A 16,271-nucleotide genomic window follows, 5' to 3' on the forward strand; every position below is an offset into this window, starting at 1 on the left:
GGTGTGGCCCAGAAGTGTGCACTGAAACAAGCTTCCTGGTCCCAATTCTGATGCACACTCAAGTTTGAAATTAGGAAGTATTTTTAGCCCCTTTTCTTAGTCCTCCCTTCTCTTTTCCTTCCCTGCGTTCAGTGTCTCCTTCTCCAGTGTCTGTGACCCAGGTACATTGGTCTTGGATATGTAGGTAAATAAAATGTTGAGGTAACGCCACTAAAAATACACATTCCACCCCCAAAGAGGCTCTGGAAGCATCACTACTGTTTACATATCTTCAGCTGCTCTAGGTCACAGCTAAAAAACTACACACCTCACTCACTATTCCCAAGTGGGCTTTTTTTCTTCAAAATGTGTTTACCCCTATGTACACGAGTGTGTGCGTGTGTGTCTGTGTGTGGACATATGTGTGTATGGACACATGTGAATGTGTGTTTGGAAATGGGTGGGATGATGTCACATGGTCTTGGGAAGAAGACTTACATTTCCAATGTTCAGGGTCTCGAGGGTGAACTCATCCACCCGGCCACGTTCAAAGTAGTCTTTGAGGTTGTTGTCAGAGACAAGAAGAACTTGCTTGATGGTGTCAGATTTATCCCCATAGAGCTTGATGTAGACTCTAGAATCCGTGCTGGCCCCAGAGACATCCCCAGTCTTCAAGCTGATGTGATAGCGAAAGTCTGAACAGCCCAAGGCAGAGGGAGGAAGGGAAGGGGTTAGTGCAGGGGGTGACAGAAAGCAGGATGCCTGTATAGGAGGGCAGCCTGGAGCTGGAGGTTTGTGGGGAACACATGCTGGGAATTGAAAATCCAGGCTCCTGTTCTAAGCAGCCCTGCAACTCAGGGCAGGGGTTCCTTCCATCTCTGTGAGGTCTCCTCAACCATAATGGCAGAATTCTAGTAGGTTCTCTGTCTGCTCCAGAAGGTGTGAATGGGCTTAGAGCAGGAAAGCGTGTAAATCACAAGCAAGAACATCAAAACGTAAGAGCCTGAAAGGATCTCCCACAATCATCTGGTCTAGCTTCTCTGACAGTGGACAAGGAAACTGAGACAAAGGAAGGATCAACCTTTCCAGACAGTGTCTAGAGCATTATACACATGGTATTATTGCTAAGGATTCTGACCCCAGTTTCACAGGCAAGGAATCTGAGCCTCAGAATGTCATGTGTTTGGTGCAAGATGGCAACAGTTAAGAGGTCGCCAGGAGTGAAACTCTCATGTGGACTTGAAGCCCCCTGCTCTTCACTGGGCCACCACGAGGGTGTCACTCCATTTTATCAGCCAGGAAGGTCTGCATTATCGGTCTTCAGGGACAAAAACACCCGAGGAAAAGGTGAGTCCTGGAATAATACAAGGCAAGACCCCAAGTCCTCCAGGCTTGTTCCTGGGTGTGTGTCTTGGGCAAAGGGGAGGAAGCACTGGAAAGGTGAGTTATGCTCACTCCCAGGCCTGCCACTCACTGCCACCGTAGGGTCCTCCCACTAGGAAGAAGGATTTGGAGAAAGTCAGCTGAGCACACCTTGCCTAGGGACCAGCCCTGGGGAAGGCCAGACCTGCAGGTCTGCTCCAGATCAGCTCCATTAGTGCCACCCAAGGGCACTTGAGGAAATGGCTTCTGTTCTTGCTGAAAGATGTAGTAGCAGAGACTGGGAAGGAGACCTCTTTCTTGTACTATTTTCCATCTAAACCAGGGGTATTCAATCTTTTGGTTTCCCTGGGCCACATTGGAAGAAGAAGAATTGTCTTGGGCCACACAAAAAATACACTAATACAAATGATAGCTGATGAGTTAAAAAAATTGCAAAAAAGTTTATGTTTTAAGAAAGTTTACAAATTTGTGTTGGGCCACATTCAAAGCCATCATGGGCCACATGCGTGCGGGCTGTGGGTTGGACAAGCTTGATCTAAACGCTTTCAGAGGCTCTGACTGAGGAAGCAGGGGGTCAGGAGGTCCTGTCCACATGGTGAAATAGGGGCTTGCTAGACTGCGAAGGACAGTGACATAGACAGAGATACCCTGGGTACTAGTCCCAGCCCCATCACTGACTACACAACTGGGTTTGCTGGGGTTGTGGGGGGGAATAGGGGTCCCTTTACCACAGGCATCTTATCTCCTGGGATCCTTCCCAGATCTTAAATTCTGTAATTCTGAGACCAGAAATGGGACACTCTAGTTCAAAGTCAGCAGTCTGACCTTAGAAGAGGTCAGATACAAATATCTTTAGCTGCCGGGTGCCGTGGCTCATGCCTCTAATCCCAGCACTTTGGATGGCCAAGGTGGGTGGATCATTTGAACCCAGGAGTTTGAGACCAGCCTGGACAACATAAAGAGACCCCATCTGTAGAAAAAAATATAAAAATTAGCCAGGCGTGGTGATGTACACCTATTGCCCTAGCTACTCAGGAGGCTGAGACAGGAGGATCACCTGAGCCTAGGAGGCTGAGGCTGCAATGAGCCAAAATCACACCACTGCACTCCAGCCTGGTTGACAGAGTAAGACCCTGTTTCAAAAATAAACAAATAAACAAAAATAAAAATATCTTCAGCTCTTCCAGTTCTAAGTTTCTCCATCTGACCCATGGACAACATCAACCCTGACCATCTTCTGGGATTATTGCAGAGCTCAAATGAGATAATAAATGACAAACATGAGGTGTTGGTAATGTCAAGGATTCTAGAGATAAGTTTCTTTTAAATTTTGTCTAAAGCTCATGATCAAACCAAAGCAATGGAAGAAATGTCACCAGTAAGGAAAACTCTAAGGCCTCCAAGATGATACTTGGCATTTTTAAAGTCCCTATTTTACAGTCCCTTCAAAATATTTCTCTTCTTAAGGCCTGAATGACAGGTACTGCCAATGCTTGGCACCATTGGCCAGCATTACTGCTCATCACTCCCGTTGACCCATATGCATTCAGGGCCTCACATCTGAGGCCACATCAGGGCCACACATCTGAGACTGTGTGCAGGAGCACAGGCAGGAACTCTCCGGACACTCCCTCGGAGCCTCTCTCTCCTCCCTCCCCACTGCCGCCTCTGTGAAACATGAAGTGCTCGTGTTTTCTTGAAGGGCTTAGCTGAGGGAAGGCCCCTGTCTCACCAAGGGCACACCCAGCACCTGGTCATCAGGACAACTCACTCTTCAGTGTCGCGCTGCTGCCACTGGGTAGCAACTCTCGGACCAGCTGCCCATCATCCTTATCCTTGTCCAACCACCTGGTGGGCAAATGGGGGAATGTTAGCTCTTTGGGTGGAGCAGGCAGACAATCAAAGCTTCACCCATTCATGCAGAGTCACTATGGAGGCCCAGAGCTTTGACTTTAGCAAAGTGAAATGATTCTGTGGGAGCATCTAGCAAAACATCCTAGCCTGGAGTGGGAAAGGAGGACTTCCCAGAGGCAGTGGTGTTTGGCTGAGATTGGAAGGAGGGCAGGGAACTCCTTGGGGAATGGGTGGGATGATGTCACATGGTCTTGGGAAGGAGACCAGGAGAAAAGGGAAGAGTATCCCAGAGGAAACAACATATCCTGGGATGGAACAGAGCCCCCAGGAGTTGAAACAGGACCATGTGGATGGGATGCAGTGAACAACAGGTAGAGAGCTGGCAGAGGAGGCTGGAGAGGGGACAGGTCACATGATGTAGGGCCTTGGCAATCACTGTCAAAAGTCTGTCCTGAAAGCCATCATTAGCATAGAAAACAAGCAACTCTTTTTCTAAGAGCTTTCCATCCTCATGGCACTGTGCTGAGGGCTCTGGGGTGGGGAGATGGCAGAGAAGATATGCTAGGATACATAAGGCCCAGCCCAGGCTGTCGGCAGCCTGCTTAAGAAGACAGGATAGGCCAGGCGGGTGGATCACGAGGTCAGGAGATCAAGACCATCCTGGCTAACACAGTGAAACCCCGTCTCTACTGAAAAACAAAAAAATTAGCCAGGTGTGGTGGTGGGCGCCTGTAGTCCCAGCTACTCAGGAGGCTGAGGCAGGAGAATGGTGTGAACCCAGGAGGCGGAGCTTGTAGTGAGCAGAGATTGCGCCACTGCACTCCAGCCTGGGCGACAGGGTGAGACTCCGTCTCAAAAAAAAAAAAAACAAAAAGACAGGATAGACCAGCTGAGGCACCAAGGACCAAGACCACGATAGGTATTGGACCAGAGTAAATGCTGCAAGAGTTGAGGGAAATGAGAAGGGCTCAGTGATCTGAGTCCTCAGAGATAAATGAGAATTGCCTTCCAGGAGAAGCTGGGGCTGTGCTCTGCAGGGCTGCGGTTTGATAGCTGTGACTCTTCAACATGTTGGAGTGAGCCACGGTCCCAGCTCTCGGCTGGTCATCCACCAGGGGGAAAGGTATGGGGCAATTTACCTGAAAAGCACCTATCACACTGGGCACAGAGACAGCCTGAGAAATCAATCATGTAAGCATGAGTTTTCTAAGCCCCAGCACTCAGGATGGTTTATGACGGGGCCCATGGCAGCAGAATAGATACCGTTCATTGTTCCCCAGGATACTGAGGAAAACAAGACATTTGTCTCTCAACCAAACCACCTCCCATTTGTCTATGTCTTGGTACTGGTTGTTGCAGCCCACTCCATTACCCTACTGAGAGGGAGGCAACTCCCTGGCTACAGAGCCCGTAAAAGAAGCCAAGGCACTAATTCCTCTATAGCCTCCCTGGCATGGAGTTCAGGCATCCCCAAACTGCAATACTCTCTGCTAATAGACCACCCCTCTCCCCAAGGCTCACGGGGGCAATGCTGTGGTCTCTCCCAAACCTTCTCTTTCATCCTCCTTCCCAAAACACAAGATCTGACATTCCCATGAGACCTTGCTCTCAGTTGGCTATTAGCTAACACTAAAATGTTAGACGACAACTAGGCTGTTATTTTTCCCAAGGGCTTTAGTGCTGTGAATCTAGAACATAAGAAAACCATTGGAGACTCCAAGACATGAGCATGCAATGGTGAAATCCTAGGCATTAATGACAGGGGAATTTGGGAACTCAGGGCTGCTGGAGTCCCTGAAATCAACCCGTTAACAGCCTCCCACTCCATCTGTCCAGCTGAGGTCACCCTGGCATGGAGACTGCAGAGGAGAAGGTTGAGAAGTAGGCCTGGGCAACACATTCACAGGGCAGGGAAGTGTGGAGAGTCAGCAAGCCCTCAGCCATCTGAAAATCTTACCTGTGCTCCCTTCATTCTCCACCACTTATCCACCCCCAGGCCCTCCCCAGCAGCAAAAGGAAACCATGACTTGTCATTTTGTTTCCACCTAAATACTTTCAGGGTATTAATAGATATTTCCAAATATAGCCAGTTTCTTTCAGCTTCAAACACTTCAGCCCAGTTTCAGAGTGAGATGTTGCTAAAAGGATAAGTCAGTCTGGTGGTGATTTTATTACTCTTTCTCTGAGCTCACAGGAGTGTGTGTGTGTACACATACACACACACACACACACATACACACCTGATCCTAGCAGAAATTCTGATAAATAGACCTGGTTTGTCCTCCTCTCCAACAGAGTTAAAATAACAGCTCAGGTGAAGAAAGAAGCAGTGTGCATGCTCAGGCTCCAGTTACTGATTTTTCCAAGTCCCCTGGGTCCTGAGTTGGCAAATGCCATCACTACATGTGTCAGCAAGACATAAGAACCCATTTTCTAAAAAAAACAAAAAAATGCATGCACTGTTAAGTGTTTGGGGGCAGGGAGGACTCTGGAGTGTTTGAGGCCTCCGCTTCTCTTCCGCCCAGCCATCAGCATCATCAGCACCACTGTGTCTTTAATGGGCTCCTTTCAAAGTACAATACCCTCAACCTCACCATAAGACACATGCTGGCCAGGAAGGTGCAGAAGACCAGACAAGGGATTGGGTCAAAGTCACACAGCAGGTGGACGGCTAGACTTCTGGTTCCCCGCTCCCTCAGCACCATGCATGTGACAATGCAGTGTGCACACACCAACTTCTTCCTCTTCCCCTTTCCAGGCTCCTTCTCCTGGCCTGCCCCAGGGCTCGGCCCTCACTGTTTTCTTTATCCACACTCTCCCTAAAGGATCCCCTGCAGTTCCCTGGCTTTAAATTCTAGCTCTATGCTCTTATTCTCTGAATTCATTTCTCAAGGCCTAACTCTGCATTGAAAACCAAACACATCCCAACTAGACCTCCAGAGTCCAACCTCGTCCCCACCCCTCAGCTCTCCCTCCCCAGGATCCCCATTTCAGTAAAGGGCATGACCTTCAACCCACCTATCAAAGGCAAAAGCCTGGGGCTTTCAGTTCTGGCCCTTTCTCTGTCTCTTACGGGCAAGGCCCATGAACTGTCCCTCCAGGGTCCTCTCTGGTGTACAATAAGCCCCGTCTCGCCACCTTCACTGCCACCACTAAGGGCCAAGCTGCCATGTGGTGAACTGAATTGTGTCCCCCCACGCCACCCCATTCATACATTTAAGTCCTAACCTCCGGTACCTCAGAATGTGACCTTATTTGGAAATAGGGTCATTGCAAATGTAACCAAATTAAAATAAGGTCATTAGGGTGACCCCTCATCTAATCTGACTGGTATCCTTATGAAAAGGGAAAATTTGGACACAGATATATAGAGAGGAAGATGCTGTGAGGAGGCGCAGAGAGAAGGTGGCCAATCACAAGCCAGTGAACTCCGGAGGCTGCCGGGGTGAGGACATAGGCCCGGGTCAGATCCTTCCCTAGCGCCTTCTGAGGGGTGCAGCCTGGCTGACACCTTGATTTTGGACTTCTGGCCTCCTAAACTGTGAGACATTATGTTTCTGTCATTTAAGCCACCCAGTCTGTGCACTTTGTTACAGCCCTGGAACATGAACACATGTCGTCATCAACTCCCCAAAATCTCCTACTGCTCTCCCCTCCTCCCTGGGCCCTGTCCTATCCCCAGAAGCCAGACAGGCCTTCCTCGGATGCAAGAGTCTCCCTCGCCCTGCCGGACAGTGGCCTCCATCTACCTGCCTGTCTTGCTGGACTCCAGAACACTCCAGTCCTTTCCCCTGGTGCTCTCCTCTTCATTCCATGGGAGGCCAGCCTCAATGTCCCTCTGCAGACAGGCCTTTCCCATTTCTAGCCCCGGCTCCAGCCCCTGCACCGTTGTGTGTTTCCTCCACGCCACTCTTCACAGTGTGTCATTCTGGCTTTATTCACTTGCTTTTAGTCTAGTTTCCCTCTAGACTATAAACTCCATGAGGACAGGGAGTAAGTATATAGTAGGTATAAATATATTTTGAGTGGATAGGAATAAAACAATGCAAGCTCTTCCATCAGGCATCCAGCTAGTCAGCCTCTGATCCAGGATGGGGGTGAAAACGCCAGTAATGACTTGAAGCGAGGCTGTACTCTTCCCCCACACCCCGCTTCCCCCATGGCTTAGAAGACTGAGGGTTCACACTCCACCCTCTCCCACCCCAGCCTTCTCACTCCTTCCCCACATGCCAGGCACCCCTTGCCAACCTCTGGATGAGCCACCCCCTCAGCCCCTTGCTCATGCCTCATGCCATTTCTTCAGCCTAGGTGGCCCACCCTCCCTTTTACCCTCCCTCTGTCCACCCTCTGACCTCTCTTCCAGGCCCAGGTGCACTTCCATCTCTTCCTGGAAGCCTGCATGGCCTGCCCTCTGTTAGTGCCACTCACTTGGAGCTGCCTGCATTATTACTTACCTTTTCAATGTAATTCCTTGTAATACAAACAGTGCTATATGTAGAAGACTGTAGAGCTCTTTGTCATTGACAAAATCTGTTTCACAATCATTGACCTATGGAGCCCTCCCAGTGGCCCTCCGTGGCTGGGAAACTACTGGGCGTGGTATGGTGGGGTGGTAAGTAATTCAGCTGCAGCAGATGTGTGCCTGTGTGTGTGTGCGCCTGTAGGCACAGGCATGGATATGAGTACATCTTCGTTCATGGTAAGAGGAAGAGCAACACACTCATTACTGGGCAGCTGTGCAACTCACCCTCATCCACTCAAAGGAGGGCTGTCCTCAGTATAGCTACCCTCGAGGAGCCCTGGACCAGCCCTAATAAAGTGGACACATAGCAACTCATCTCTACCTACAGAACTCAGCCCTGGAACTGAGATTTGCAGAGCCGGGTCAGTCCAAGGCCCCAAGTCAATCACACAGTGTGAATCCTCCAGTCATTGCCACACAAAATGTGGAGAGCCGCCATGATGACATGAAAAACACTGGTATTGCTCATTCTAAAATCTCTCTATCAGGGACTTCTTTAAGTCAATGGGAGCCCAAATGCTTAAGCAAAAAGAGAAAGGAAACTTTATCTCATGAATAAATTGCAGAAAGGAAAACAAGGTAAGATACCTTGAAAAGAAGTTAACAGGGAAGAGGTATGGTCAGAAAGTTATTTAAATTAAAAAAAACCTTTCGATTTAAAAGTTTAATTCAATCTGCAACTAACTCTCTGAACTAACTTTCACCTAAATTCAGGAATTGCCAAATTTTATCATGAACAAGCACCCACATTTTGGTGCTTAAATAGAGGAAACTAACAGCACACCGGAACACGCCGCAGTGGTGTTCATCACGGTGGTAGGGGGTGAGAAGGGAATGTGAGGCTCAGGTCTAAGCACCACCAGCGAGGTCACCTCTTTCTTGCACCAGCTATAGCCTTAAGCCACTGTTTTGCTTGCTGGTCATGGTAGTAGGGCTGGGTCTTCCCAAAACGCAGGGATCATAACCTAAGCTGGAGAAAACACCAGCAGGCAGGACGCATGTACCTGAGACATGGGAACTCCACGTTGTCGCTCTCAGGCTGCCCCTCCTCTCTCACCAGCACTCTGTCCAGGTACCAGCCGCTGCCGGAGCCTTTGCCATCGTGTCTGATCCTCACCCGCCTCACATTCCGCATGGTGACAGACTCGATAGTGAACTCGTCAGCCTTGTGGGGGGAAACCACAAGGCCAGTTGGACAGTGGCTACCCCAGGGCCCAAACACCAAGGGAAGACATAAGCTCAGATATCAGAAAATCCAGAGCTGATGGGTTAGGCAACACCTCTTTCACACATGGGACAGGAGCTACCTATAAAGAACAGCTCACACCCACCCCCAGTTTCTTCCACTGGAATATCATCCAATGTCAAGTTTCCAGCTCTCCTTTCAAAAGGCAGCTTCCTCTGGGAAAATAAACAAGTTAAGCTGTTGTCAGTCACCAATCATTTATCATGAGCTAATTCCTTGGCAAATCTCCTCTGGCTCCTTGCTCTAGAGGGATACTGGGCCCCTTCCAAGGAGGGAAATGATTAGAATTGATTACGGGGACTAAGTAGTCTTGCTAATTGTATAGTTTTGCCCACCACTGAGGCAGCATAACTGCAGTAGGGGCAACAGAGTTTCCAAGTGTACATGAGCACACCTGGGAGCCTTCAGGGACAGAAACACTGAAGGTGGGATTGATGGACAAAGGCATCAGAAGATGTAGGAGGAAAGAGTAGGGAAGGCTGGAGAGAAAGGTGGGTGGGTGGGAAGGAGAGAGGAAACTTAAAAAGCTATGTGAAGTAAAGGCATCGCTACCTCCTCTCCTCAAATGAACCTGAGTCCACCCACAACATCCTGCTCAGATTATTTTTGCCACTGCAGCCTTCAAATGGCCATGATCCCAAGAATCGAGCCAGCCTGGATTGGCCTCAGAGAGAGGCCTTCACTGGAATTCCAGGGCTTTCCCTGACCTCACCAAGGAAGTGGTGGCAGAGGAAGGAGATAGAGCAGTTGTCTGCAAATCCCCTTCACCCTGCTGAGCTCCCTTGGCCTCACTTCACTGCAACTACGACTCTGTACTCAGCATCCACTGTGTGCTGTGGGCCAGATCTGACCTCAGAGACGGTACATCCACTGCCCCTAATGCTCACAACAGCCCACCACAGGTAGGCATCCTTTCCCCATTTCAGGCATGAGGAAACTGAGGCTCAGGAGAATGAAGCAGGTAGCCCAAGGCTGGGTTTGCCTCAAACTTGCCTAGCTCTTTCCCCACTGCTTCCACAGTCTCCTCCCCAGAACACCCATGTGATGGCTGGGGAAACAGGGGGAACACCCAACACAATTGTAATGAGACTAGCAACAGAAGCAAGTTCTCCCACCCCATCTTCAGGGTCTTTCTTGGTTTCTCTTTCCTAAAGGTCATGAACAAGATGCCTGCAATGGTCATGCCATGGGGGAGAATGCCAAGTTCCCACATTGGCCCCTGGGGGCCCAGCTTTCTCCAGCCCGGGTCCTCTAGTCCACAGTGCCCGGCATCTTTCCCTCTCCGCCCACCCCTGAGGTAAGAAAGATGCTGCTGCTGCTTCCCAGTGTCCTTCTGTTCTGCTCTCTTCTCAAAGCTCAGGGGTGGGGGAGAACCATAATCCCTCTAAGGTGGCTCTTCAACTCCCTGCTATACAGTCCCAGGAGTCCAACAGGTGTCCATGCATATTAGTGAATCAGGGCGGGCCAGATACTCAGGAACCAAATACACTAGGCATTGCTGTGCCCTCCCAGTGGCTCTGCTGGGATTCCCCAGTTCCCCGCCCCCTTACCCAGAGTGAGGCTCCTGATGGCTGAGGCCCCAGGACCAGCATCAGCTCAACTTTAACAGGGCAGGGAAGACGAGGGAACATGGGAAGGGAACTGGGAGGAAGGGGATGAGTGGGGCACATTGCTGTAACTTACATTGCCCTTTTCAAACAGGTCTGTGTTATTCCTGCAGTTGTAGAGCAGCCGTTCCCCCGTGTCCCCCACATCACCAAAAAGGCAGAGATAGACGTTGGCATCGGTCCCAGCACCTTCAAGTTCACCTGTGCACACAGTCACACGGTACCGGGACACTGGCAGGCAGAGAGAGGGACATCATTGCTGACAGCCCCCTGCTTCCCATCCCTAGCCCTGCTGCTCCCACTTCTAAGCTCTGATTCCTCCTCTCCTTCTAGTTCTCATCTGGGCTGACCTTCCCCCTTCCTCCCAACTATCTAAATCCTACCACACACCAATCAAGAGCTGAGTCATCCCCAAGTCTCTTGGCCTAGGCCCTTGGTCATTATAGGTATATGGATTCCATATAAATCCATGGGATCAAATGAGACAGACCAGAGGTTCCCAGTCCTGTCAATTATCAGTATCCTCTGGGAAACTTTTATAAGAATTCAGATTCCTGAGCCCTGCTTCAGGTTTCTCAACTCTGAATTTCCAGAGCTCAGTCTACTAAACGTGAATTGCTTCCAAGCTTTCTTGGGGGACTCTGATGGAGCTGGCCAGTGCTTGGGGACCACTGGTCTAACCCAAACATGTTTGCCCTCTATTCCATCCATCCCAGTAAACCTTTTGCCTTAGGTTGTTCTCCAACTTCTATGTGTTCTCAAGAAAGATAACTTTTCTCCATGAACAAGAATTGTGTCTTCTCTTCAGAACTCCCACTGATAAGGACATGCCAGTAAGCAGAGAGAAAGGCATGAAATGCAGTCACTGTGGGAAGGGCAGCAGCTTCTTCCCATGTTGAAAATGTACTGTGGAGGGGGTAGACCTGGATCCCTGCATGCCCAGCCCTCCTTCTCACTTAAAATAAGCTGAAAAGTAAAATGTACCCATTCACTCACTTATTCACTCCAAATCGGTTTACTGAAGCCTAGTAGGTGCCAGGCACTATTAACAGTACAGGAATTCTGATGTTAGAGTTAAGAGTAAAAGTAGAGAGGAGCAATGCAAAGTAAAATCATAAATTATGAATAAGAAAATGTTTTTATTATATCTGTAACTAAGATAACACAGTGGAGGGACATCTTGGAGTGGTAAGGATTGGAGTGAGGGAATATAAATTATTTAGAGATGCAGAAAAGGTGACTGCAAACAGGTAATGTGTGAGCTATAAAGTTAGATAATTCTGGCAAGTGCAAAGTCCCCTGTGTGAGGATGCCTGATGTATGTTCCAGGAGCAGAGAGAAGGCCAATATGGCTGGAGTAGAAGGAATGGGAAGGAATACGAGATAAGGCTTGGAGGTGGACAGGAGCTGGATACATGGGGTGTAGTGGGTCAAGGTAAGAAGTGTGGCTTCCTTTTTATTTTTAATTTTTATTTTTGTACAGTGGAAAGCCATTGGAGGGCTTCAAGCAAGGAAGTAACTTGATCTGGTCTATGTTTTAAAGAGCACTCTGGCTGCCATGAAGAATTGATTATATAGAAAGAAGGAGTAGAATCAAAGAGGTCAGTTAGCAGAATAATTACAGTAGTCTAGAAGAGAGGATGGTGCCTAGGACTGGAGGTGCAACAGAAGTGGAGAAAAGTCAAGAGATTAGCAATATAGTTTGGATGCTAAGTCTAAAATGTACTGTTTTGGACAAAATAGTTCTTGGTGATGGATCAGATAGGTAACTGCAGAAAAGAGAGAAGTTGCAGGTGACTCCCAGGTTTTTGGCTTGGGCAATTAGATGGATAGAGTTGCCAATAAGGAGTAGGGGAGTCTTGGGGGAAGGATAGGTTTGGAGATGGAAATCAATGGTTGTGTTCTGCTCATTATACATTTGAGCTGTCTATTAGATGTTCAAAAACTGAGGTCAAGATGGCAGCTGATTATGTGTCTGGAGGGTCAGGATTGGTGATATGACTTTGGTCATCATAGGTATATGGAGTCCATTTAAAGCCATGGGATCAAATGAAATACCCTATGGTGAAGATATAGACAAGGACTGAAAGAATATTTGAACAAATAATGGTCAAAACTTCCCAAATTTGATTTTAAAAGCATTAATATACACATTCAACATGTTCAACAAACTCCAAGTTATGATAAATTCAAAGAGATCTACACCTAGACATATTATAATCAAACTGTTGAGAGCCAAAGATGAAGAGAGAATCTTGAAAGGAGTAGCACAAAAGTGACTCATCACATATAAGGGATGCTCAATACAATTAACAGCTGACTTCTCATCAGAAACTATAGAGGCCAGAAGGCAGTGGGATGATATATTCAATGTGCAGATCATTAACCAAGAATTTTAAATCCACAAAAGCTGCCTTTCAAGAATTAAGAAGAAATTAGGGCATTCCCAGAATATAAAATACTACAAGAATTAATCACTAGCATATCTGTCAAGAAATACTAAAGAAACCTTCACGTTAGACATTAAACAGTAACTTGAAATCACCTGATAGAATAAAGAGTACCAGAAAAAGCAATGACATAAGTAAATACATAGAAAATATGCAAGTATTTTTTGTTTGTGAAACTTTTCTTCTTATATCTCATATAAATGACAACTGCATAAAGCAGTAAATATAGAGCTGCACCACTAGTGAGTTTATAATATGTAAGGATGCAATTTATATTACAATAATAGCAGGAAGGAAGGGGAAGAGAACAAACCTATATTGAAACAAAGTTTTTGTATACTACTGAAATTAAGTTAATATTAATCTGAACTAGATTATTTTAAATTAAGATGGTAATTGTAATTTTCTGGGCAACCACTAAGAAAATCACCCCAAAAATATGATAAAAAAAACAATGAGGGACCAAAAATGCTACTCTGTAAAAAATATAAAAGCAGTAAAGAAAGCAGTAAGAATATAAAAATGTATAAGACATATAAGCAGTAAGAAATAAAAAAGATATGACATACAAAATATAGTTAGCAAAATGGCAAATGTCAATCTGAACATATCAGTAATTGCATTAAATGTATTACATTAAATTTAATTAGACTAAACATTTCCATCAAAAGCCGGAGTGTGGTGGCCATTCTGCAGAAACAGGGTGAATCCACCCACCCCAAATTTGCTCAGCTATCAAGGCTGATGATACTACACATACACCAAGAGCCAGATTCTATTATTTACATAATGAGGAGTTCTTGAGAGAGCTTGGCAGGCTCTTGAGCAGGTCCAACAATAGCTTGGGACAGCAGGGAGATTAGGATTTTATGGTGGTTAGGGAGTGAGACTGAGGTGGTGTTTCCTTTGAATGATCAGGGCTTGTATGGCTTAAACTTTCCACCAGTGTTAAGGAAGGCTTTCTTATCAGCCGGCCTATAAATGAGGCAAAAAGGAAGACAGGAGTAGTGTAGTTTAAAACCTGCCAGTAGTCAAATATCAAAAAGGAATCAGACTCTATAACACAGAGATTGGCAAAATGGATAATGGATCTAACTATCTTCTATCAACAAAATACACATTTTTCTATTCAAAGTCACAAATAGAGTGAAAATAAAAAGATTACCCATAAAACTGGCTCAAGAAAAAATAGACAATCTAAATAGACATATAAAAAGTGAAAAAATTGATTAAACTGCTAGAAGAAAACAGAGGAAATTCTTCACAACTTTAGGCTGGGCAAGAATTCTTTAAGACTTCAAAAGCATAGGCAGAAAAAGCAAAAATAGACAAATAATATTACGTCAAACTTTTGCCCAAACAAAAACTTTTGCACAGCAAAGAAAACTATTAGCAGAGTGAAGATACAACATACATAATAGAAGAAAATATTTGCAAATTATACATCTGACAAGGGGTTAATATTTAGAATATATGAGAAAATTAAATGACTCAACAGCAAAAACAAACAAGCAAACTAATAACTCGATTAAGAAATTGGCTAAAGACCTTAACAGACATTTCTCAAAAGAAGACATACAAATGGTTTAACAGACAGATGAAAAAAAAAGTTCAACATCACTAATCATCAGGGAAATGCAAATCGAAACCATAGTGAAATATACCATCTTGCTCTAGTTAGAATGGCCATCATCAAAAAAACAAAAGAAGTGTTGGCAAGGATGCAGAGAAAAGGGAACACTTGCACACTATGGGTAAGAGTGTGAACTAGTATGGCCATTATGAAAAACAGTATGGAGATTCCTCAAAAAAGTTAAAAATAGAAGAACCATACGATCCAGTAATCCCATTACTGGGTATATATCCAAAAAAAATGAAAACAGTATGTCAACAAGATATCTGTACTCTCATGTTTATTGCATCATCACTACTTACAATAGCCAAGATATAGAATCAACCTAAGTGTCCAACAATGGATGAATGGATAAAGAAAATATGGTATACATACACAATGCAATACGATTCAGCCACAAAAAAAGGAATAAAATCCTGTCACTTGCAACAACATAGATGAACCTGGGGAACATCATGTTAAGCGAAATAAGCCAGACGCAGAAAGACCAATACCACATGATTTCACCCATGTGGAATATTTAAAAAAAAGAGAGAGAGAGAGATAAGTCGATGTCATAGAGGCAGGGAATTGAATAATATTTTTACAAGAATAGTTACAAGAGACTGGGGAAAGGAGTGGGGAGGAGAGGATCGGGAGAAGTTGATCAATGGGTACAAAGTTACAATTAAATGAGAGGAATAAGTTCTGATGTTCTATTATACAGTATAATGACTATAGTTAACAATAAAGACTTGTATATCACAAAATAGCTAGAAGAAATGCTTTTGAACATTCTCACCATAAAGAAATGATAAATGCATGAGGTGATGGATAGGCTAACAACACTGATTGGATCATGATACAACATATATTTGTCTCAAAACGTTAAATTGTACCCCATAAATACATACAATTACAATATGTCCATTAAAAATAAAATTCCAAATCTTTTAAGTGAAAAGATGAATTAGTAATTTAAAAAAAACCTAGCCAGAAAGAAAAGCCTATGCCCAGATGTTTTTATTACTGAATTCTATCAAACACTCAGAGAAGAAATAATACTAATACTTCTCCAACTCTTCCAAAAATAGAAGAGGAGGGAACATTTCCCAACTCATTTTCTGAGGCCAGCATTACCCTGGTACCAAAACTGACAAAGACATCATAAGAAAACTACAGACCAATATCTCTTATGAATACGGATGCAAAAATCTTCAACAAAATATTCACAAAAAGAATCCAGCGACATATCAAAAGAATTATACATCATGACAATGTAGGATTTATCCCAGAGATACAAATTGGCTTAACTGCTGAAAATCAATTAATGTAATTTATCAAATTAATAGAATAAAAAGCAAAAATCACATTATTATCTCAATAAATGTAGAAAAAGCATTTGACAAAATCTAACACCCTTTCATGATTAAAAAAACCCATCAACAAACTAGGAATGAAAAGGAAATTCATCAACCCATAAACGTTAGCTATAAAACACCCACAGCTAACATCATAGTTAATCATGAAAGACTGGACAGGACACTTTCCCCTTAAGATCAGAAACAAGTCATCTCTTCTATTCAATGTGGTGCTGGAGATTTCATCCAAGGCAAGT

The 16,271-nt window shown here is 45.3% G+C and overlaps 1 protein-coding gene across 7 annotated transcripts in view; it reads right to left on the reverse strand.

Annotated features, from left to right (window-relative positions):
• Nucleotides 1-16,271, reverse strand: part of LOXHD1 (lipoxygenase homology PLAT domains 1) — a 183,771-nt gene that overhangs the window by 92,462 nt on the left and 75,038 nt on the right. For 6 of the 7 annotated variants that reach the window (XM_063699192.1, XM_063699193.1, XM_063699194.1 and 3 more), the window contains 4 exons: nt 10,668-10,822; nt 8,743-8,903; nt 3,134-3,210; nt 478-674 (listed from right to left, as the gene is read on the reverse strand). The exons of the other annotated variant lie outside the window; for it this stretch is intronic. In XM_063699192.1, coding sequence (XP_063555262.1) covers nt 478-674; nt 3,134-3,210; nt 8,743-8,903; nt 10,668-10,822 — 590 coding nt within the window. The remainder of the gene's footprint in view (nt 1-477; nt 675-3,133; nt 3,211-8,742; nt 8,904-10,667; nt 10,823-16,271) is intronic. 7 annotated transcript variants of the gene reach the window in all.

The sequence above is a fragment of the Gorilla gorilla genome, chromosome 17, assembly GCF_029281585.2.
Source record: "Gorilla gorilla gorilla isolate KB3781 chromosome 17, NHGRI_mGorGor1-v2.1_pri, whole genome shotgun sequence".
NCBI lineage: Eukaryota > Metazoa > Chordata > Mammalia > Primates > Hominidae > Gorilla > Gorilla gorilla.